The 7545-nt window shown below is 49.1% G+C and overlaps 1 protein-coding gene across 1 annotated transcript in view; it reads right to left on the bottom strand.

Annotated features, from left to right (window-relative positions):
• LOC102045590 (collagen alpha-1(VII) chain-like) overlaps positions 1 to 7545 on the bottom strand; it is a 104828-nt gene that overhangs the window by 29143 nt on the left and 68140 nt on the right. Inside the window, 10 exon segments of the mRNA XM_031061892.1 lie at positions 311 to 346; positions 1426 to 1470; positions 2245 to 2304; positions 2598 to 2633; positions 2783 to 2854; positions 3460 to 3585; positions 4585 to 4644; positions 5618 to 5653; positions 6458 to 6493; positions 7395 to 7439. Of these exon segments, the coding sequence (XP_030917752.1) occupies positions 311 to 346; positions 1426 to 1470; positions 2245 to 2304; positions 2598 to 2633; positions 2783 to 2854; positions 3460 to 3585; positions 4585 to 4644; positions 5618 to 5653; positions 6458 to 6493; positions 7395 to 7439 (552 nt within the window).

Raw genomic sequence — 7545 nt, 5'->3', positions numbered from 1 at the left:
AGGAGATCTGGGATAATTCCCAAAGCCTGATCCAGGGGCTCTCCCAGCCCATTCCAACATTTTCCCAGGAGATCCAGGGGCTCTCCCAGCCCACTCCCAGGAGATCCTGGGATTATTCCCACTGGTTTAAAAGGGCAGCTGCTCCCCACAACACCAGGACACCATGTGGAGAAGATAAAAGATGTAGATCAGAGCTGTAGATAAGAATTGCAGATAAGAGTTGTAGATAAGAATTGCAGATAAGATAAGAGTTGTAGATAAGATAAGAATACCAGATAAGATAAGAGCTGTAGATAAGATCAGTTCTTACTCTTTGGCCTTTCACGCCTGGGAAGCCTTTTGGACCCTGGAAAAAACCACATAAAAAACATGTGAGGATCCACAAAAACAGGAGGAAAGCGGGAAGGTGGGAAGCTGGGAAAGAGCAGCCTCCATCCAAAGGCAGAGCTGCTTCCAGGGGTGGGCTCCAGCATGGAAAAGCTGCTGGAAGAACCAGCACAGGAGCTCCTACTTTAATCCTCTGTGCACCACTGGGATCTCCTGGCAGGTGGACAAATTCAGCCAAATTCCCTCATTCTGAGAATCCCACTGGGATTTTTGGGACCCTCAGCATCAAGGAAAAGCCGGGTTGCTCCAAGAGGTTGCTCCAGGGTGGGGGTGGATCCTTGAGGGGGATCTCCAGATCCCGTGGAGGCCAAGCCAGGATGGGAAGCGCATTTGGGGAGGTGCAAAGCCATCGTGCTCACCCCTGTTTGCTAAATTCCCAGGAATATGCAGGGAGATGGGAATTTCCATCTGCAGGAACACCTTCCACTATCCCAGGATGCTCCAAGTCTCGTCCAACCTGGCCTTGGACACTGCCAGGGAGGGGGCAGCCACAGCTTTTCTGGGAATTCTGTGCCAGGACCTCCCCAGCCTCACAGGGAAGAATTTCTTCCCAATATCCCATTTATCCCTGCCCTATTCCATTTTAAAGCCATTTCCCCATTTCCTATTCCTCCGTGTCCTTATTAAAAATCCTCTTCCTTTCATTCCATGAAAAACTACTAACTCATAAATAAATAATAATAAATAATAATGAGTTTATCCAAATTCCAGCTGCCGTTTGTGTCTCCCCCTACTCAGCCCCCTCCAGCGGAACAAGAGCCTGAAATTCCTGCCCTGAAATTCCTGAAATTCTCCCAGACCTGACAACAGCAGGCAGGGATTGATATTCCAGGAGACCTTCCAAACCTTGGGATGAGCCACCCAAATGGACAAGGACAGTAAGGAATTCACAGGATTCCCAATCCCCCATCCCGCTGGAATTCAGGTTCCCAAATCTCTATTTCCCATGGGAAGAATCCCGTTTTTTCTCCCCTCATGGTTCCTGAGGACTCTGCCAGCCGTGGGTCCGTGGTTTTCCGGGAATATCGGAGCACTCACCATCATTCCAGGGGGACCCCGCATTCCCACGATGCCCTCGTCACCCTGGGGGACGCAGAGGGGCAGGGATTGAAATGGGGAGTGAGGAACACAGGGAATCCCAAACCCACAAACCATCCGCTGGGAATGGGGCAGGCAGCATTCCCTGTCTCCAGAGGACCCGTCCAACCTCCTTATCCCTCCATCAGGATGAGGTGCCGGCTGTTCTTATGGATTGGGATGGAAGACTGCGCTGGAGGGCCCATGGACCTCCTTGAGCTGACCCTACAGGACCTGCCTTTAAACCTCAGGAATTGCCCAAATTCCAAATAACTGAGGCCAAATTTAGGTCTCCCATATGAAGCCAGCGCAACTTGAGATCCTGGGATTTAGATTTATGCCGGAGTCAGGAGAGCAGAAACATTATTCCATAATTTCCTTTGGATAATGAAGCTCCAGCGAGGTTTGCCCACAGCTGTTGACATTTCCAGGGAGCGTTTTGCCTCGGGGGCCTCATGCCAAAGCAGGTGGGGAGTTTGTCCCAATGGATTGGGCCATAAAATCCCGATTTATTTGTGGGACAGCCACAGGAGCAGCAAATTTAAACACGGCCTCCGATTCCAACTTCGTCTTTTCCGGAACGAGACCAAAACTTCTCAGGGATAGGGAACTGGGATAGGAATACTGGGATAGGAATGAAAAGGGAATTTTCCTGCCTGAAACCCTTCAGGAATTTCTGGGATGGGTGGGAGCGAGGTGATGGATAAAGCTGCCTCCACAGGGGGCTGGAGGCTGCAGGAATCCAAGCCTGGAATATTTATGGAATATTTATTTATTTACCCGCGGGCCAGGGAATCCACGGGGACCTCTCAGGCCAGTGTCTCCAATGCCGGCTTCTCCCTGGGAAAAGGAGAATTCCAGAGGTGTCACTGGGAGTAGGGAAACCACAACACACAATTCCTGATTAGTCTGGCCAGGATTGAAGTCCCAGGAAGACCCAGGAGACCCAAATCCAGGGATTTTCTGCTGTTCTCTCTGGAGGGTGCTCCAGGAACCATGGGAAGAAGGGAGTGAGGGTGGAATGGGATGAAGTAGGATGGGGTCAGGGATGAGGAGCCAGGAGAAGGCAGGGATTTGTCCCATTCCCATCCCAGGATTTCTGCTCATGACTTTCCCGGGAGGGTGGCGCTGACCTTGTTGCCTTTGGGTCCAGGTGTGCCAGGAATTCCCTGCGGGACAAGGAGAGCAAAACAAAAGGGAGGATTTGCTTTGGAAGTGCTCAGTGCTCTCCTAGCCCAACGTTCCCAGGGGATGGAAGCCGATCCAGCCCAGATCCCTCATCCATCCCTCCCAAAAGGCACAGGGAATATAAATCCACCTCTTTTCCCGGGGATCCTGATGGTCCCACGGGCCCAGGAGATCCACTCCGGCCTCTCCTCCCGCGCTCCCCCTGGAAAACAAAACCCTTTGAGAGGAGAAGACACGGATGGGAAAGGTCCCAATTTCCCTGATCCAGACCAAGGCAGGAGCTGGTGATCCGAGGGTTCCCCGCACTGGCAGGAATTTCCTCATGGAAAAGGGGGCCAGGCCTTGGCAGGGGCTGCCCAGGGAGGTCTGGAGTGCCCATCCCTGGAGGTGTCCAAGGAATTCCTGGAGGTGGCACTCACTGGGGATTTGGCACAGCTTGGACCCCATGACCTTGGAGGGTTTTCCCAACCTGGGATTCTGGGATTCCTCCCTCTGTTCCCAGGGATTAATGACCCCAAAATCCCAGCTGCCATCCCCATGGCCACTCCTTCCCAGTCCCACCACTGAATTCCCAGGAAGAACAACTTCCTGGGAGCCCCACTGATTTCTTTTGGAACCTCAGGATCGTCCCATCGTTCTAATCATTCCCAGTACCTTTCCTTTCCCAGCTGGGATTTGTTCCCACTTCCCTGGCAGCCTCCAGGCTCAGAAAGACCTGGAATTGCGGGGGTTTGGCCCACAGGGACCACCTGGCACGGGCGGTTTGCTCTTTGTGGTCCCACAATGACACCCATGGTGTGCCCTCACCTTCTGTCCTGGAATTCCAGGCACGCCTGGAGCCCCTCTGTCCCCCTGGGATCCGGGAGTGCCGGCGTTGCCGCGGATTCCTTGGATGCCCTGAGCTCCTGGAGGTCCCGGGGCCCCTGGCTCGCCCTGGAGAGGGAATCACAAGGAGTTGGGATATTGGGTGGGATTTTCTGGAGCTCCCGGAGAAAATCTGGAATGTCTCCTTGAATTCCCACAATCAGTGCGTGGAATTTGGGACACCACTTCCACTCCTGATCCATGAGGAGATCCAAGGGCTGGAGAAATTGTCACTGAGCTTTGGGATGCCTTTTTTTCCCAAATTTTGTTGGAAAAGGGGCTTTTCCATGGTTAAACGAGGACAGAGCCTTTGGCTCCTGACCTGTGGTGAATTCAAACATCCCAGGGATCCCTGGAGCTCATCCCTGGATTTTTTTTCCCCAGCCTGAGATGTCCCTGCTGATTGCAGAGAGGTCAGCCCAAACCCTTCCATGATTCCGTATTTATCCTCAGGATCTCCCTCTGGATCTCCCTCTGGAATTGGGATATTGGGTGGGATTTGCTGGAGCTCCTGGAGAAAATCTGGGATGTCTCCTTGAATTCCCACAATCAGTGCGTGGAATTTGGGACACCACTTCCACTCCTGATCCATGAGGAGATCCAAAGGCTGGAGAAATTATCACTGAACTTTGGGATGTATTTCTTCCCAAGTTTTGGTGGAAAAAGGGCTTTTCCACGGCTAAATAAGGACAGAGCCTTTGGTTCCTGACCTGTGGTGAATTCAAACATCCCAGGGATCCCTGGAGCTCATTCCTGCCAAACCCACAATTCCTTGGATTTTTTCCCCCAGCCTGAGATGTCCCTGCTGGTTGCAGAGAGGTCAGCCCAAACCCTTCCACGATTCCGTATTTATCCTCAGGATCTCCCTCTGGATCTCCCTCTGGAACGGCTCTTTGGAGGACACAGAGCATTCCCGCTATCCCAAGTCCCTCTCCCGCCTTTCCAGGATGATTTTGGTGCTTTCTCTTTGCAGCCACTTCCGTGCTCCACACCCAGCAGTGGAAAACCAGGATGGCAAAGAGGAAAAACCCAGGGGAAAAAAAAATTCCAAGTGAGATTCAACCTTACCTTAAATCCAGGTGCTCCAGCCTGGCCCATGGGACCTCTGAACCCAATTCCTGGTTCTCCCTGTGAAAGGAAAGTCAGGAAAAATCAGGAATTCTCCTTCCAGTGTAAACCCAGCACAGGGAGAGTTTGGTTGGTGCTGCTCCGTGGAGATCCAGCTGGAATCCCACAGAGCTGATCCCATTCCGAGGGCTCCTGCAGAGCCCTCAGTTCCTCTGGATGAGACAAAGCTGCTGGGAATCAGCTCTGGAAAAGCGGGAGCTGGAATGTTCCCGGGAATGGTATCCCAGGACTCTGGGTCAGACTCATTCGCTGGCATGACTCATTCCCATGGTGTCCTGTCCATGTGATCCTCCTGGAATATTCCCGGGAATGTTATCCCAGGATTCTGGGTCAAACACATTCCCTGGCATTGCTCCCAAAGTATCTTGTCTGTGTGATCCTCCTGGAATATTCCTGGGAATGTTATCCCAGGGCTCTGGGTCACACTTATTCCCTTGCATGACTCATTCCCAAGGTGTTCTATCCATGGGATCCTCCTAGAATATTCCTGGGAATGTTATTCCAGGATTCTGGGTCAAACACATTCTCTGGCATTACTCATTCCCAAGGTGTCCTGTCCATGTGATCCTCCTGGAATATTCCTGGGAATGTTATCCCAGGATTGTGGGTCAAACACATTCCCTGGCATTACTCCCAAAGTATCCTGTCCATGTGATGCTCCTGGAATATTCCTGGGAATGTTATCCCAGGACTCTGGGTCAGACATTCCTTGCCATTACTCATTCCCACGGTGTCCTGTCCGTGTGATCCTCCTGGAATATTCCTGGGAATGGTATCCTGGGATTCTGGGTCACACTTATTCCCTGGCATGACTCATTTCCAAGGTGTCCTGTCCATGGATCCTCCTGGAATCTCCTCCTGGCCCCCAGCCACACCTGAGGAGGTGACCTGGACGCTGATCCCGAGGTGGGAATGTGGGAGATGGGAAAAGGAGGAGAAGTCCCCCCTGGCTGGCACCAGCTTTGCCCTTTACCTTCTGACCTTCTTCCCCTCGGTCTCCTTTGGCGCCCTGGGAATAAAGAGAGGATTCCGAGGTCATGGAATTGTCACCCCTGAGCACGAGATTTCCAGGGATTCTCTGCATGGAAAGTGGGGAAAAAGCTGGGAAAATGCCCTAATTCCAAGGAATTCAGTGATGGGATGAGAGGGGAGATCAAACGCCTCTCTCAGATCGTGTCTGGGTGAGTGACACCAGTCTCTGCTTCAATTATTGGGTTTTTGGCTAATTTTAAGATAATTGCTTAAAAATGAATATTTAATGATTATTTAATCATTATAAAATAAGAAATATTATATAAAATAATTATATACATAACTATTATAAATAATAATTAATTGCTTTAAAAAGAATTCCTTTAAAATAAATAAATTCCTTTCAAACACTGAAAGAATGAACTTAAATTAATTTAATTACTTCAGTGCCATGCTCTCTTCTGTCCTGTCTTGGGAGTTTCAGCTTCTCCATAATAAATAATTCTGACGAAGATATTTTTGTCTAATTATTTATTAATAATAAATAATTAGACAAAAAGAGCTTCATCAGAAATAATAAATAATAAATCATTAACAATTAAATAATAATAAATAATTAAATAACAAGCAAATAAATATTAAAATAAATAAAGAAAAATAATAATTTATTTTTTTATGTCAATGTTTTTGGCTTGCCATCATTAGTCCTGCTGGACAGCGGCTCTGTAATTCCTTGGATTTAATCCATGGATATTCCAGGGTTGGGATTGGATCCAGCCCCACCCAGGCTGCTCTTGGAGGAGATTCCCAAATAAACTCTGGAGCCAATTCCAGCACTCACCTTCTCTCCAGGGTCTCCCACGTCCCCAGGCTGTCCCTGCAAGACAAAATTCCCTTTCCAGCCACTCCTCTTCCCTCCTTTTCTCCCAGGATTCCATCCAAAATTCCCCATGGGATTCTGCCTTTCACCAACCCTCCCTTTCTCCTGGAATTCCGTGTCCCGTCCCCCTGGATCTGCCACCTGCTCCCTATAAATTTTCACTGCCCACAGTGTCCGTGAAATGAGGGTTTTTTTGTGGAATTTTTTTCCATCCCTGCCCTCGTGCCAGGGCTGGAATTTCCTTGTCCATCCCATCTTTTAGTTCTCTTATCCAGCAGAAAATGAACATTGGAGACACCTCCTTAAATTTTCAGTGTTGCAGAACACAATAATTCCATCATTTAGGCTGGAAAATTCCTCAAAAATCACTAAATCCAAATTAGAACTTTTGTATTTCCTCCTGAGCGTGGCAGATGTGTGGGAAACTGCTGGAATTTCAAAGGATCAGGCTGGAAAACCCCACCCCTACCTTTTCTCCTTTTTCTCCATGGGCTCCAGGAGCTCCCATTTCTCCCTGGAAAACAATAAATCCCCCAAAAAAATCAATCTCAAAAATTCATTATTCCAAGGAATTTCCCCTTCCCTCTTTGCACCGCTTGAATTTTTGGAATCGTAGCATAGAATAATTCCATCATTTAGGCTGGAAAAATCCTCAAAAATCATTCAATTCAACTTTTAAATTTTGGATTTCCTCCTGAGCAGGGCAGATGTGTGGGAAACTGATGGAATTTGGGAACAAAAACCCCAGGAAGGTTTTGGGATAAAGGTGGGAATGTGCCAATCCCAGTTTCCATTGATTGTCCTCTCCACGAGCGTATTCCCGACGGCCTTTCCCTTTCCAGACCCTCTCAGCACAGGGAATTCTGGTTTCAAAGGATCAGGAAAATCCCATCCCTACCTTTTCTCCTTTTTCTCCACGGGCTCCAGGAGCTCCCATTTCTCCCTGGAAAACAACAAATTCCTCCAAAAAATCAATCAAAAAAATTCATTATTCCAAGGAATTTCCCCTTCCCTCTTTGCAGCAGGTGGGTGCTGCCCCCATTCCTGAT

This window comes from Geospiza fortis, unplaced genomic scaffold, assembly GCF_000277835.1.
Source record: "Geospiza fortis unplaced genomic scaffold, GeoFor_1.0 scaffold61, whole genome shotgun sequence".
NCBI lineage: Eukaryota > Metazoa > Chordata > Aves > Passeriformes > Thraupidae > Geospiza > Geospiza fortis.
The sequence above is the reverse complement of the archived record's forward strand: the minus strand, read 5'-3'. Positions and strand labels throughout refer to the sequence as shown.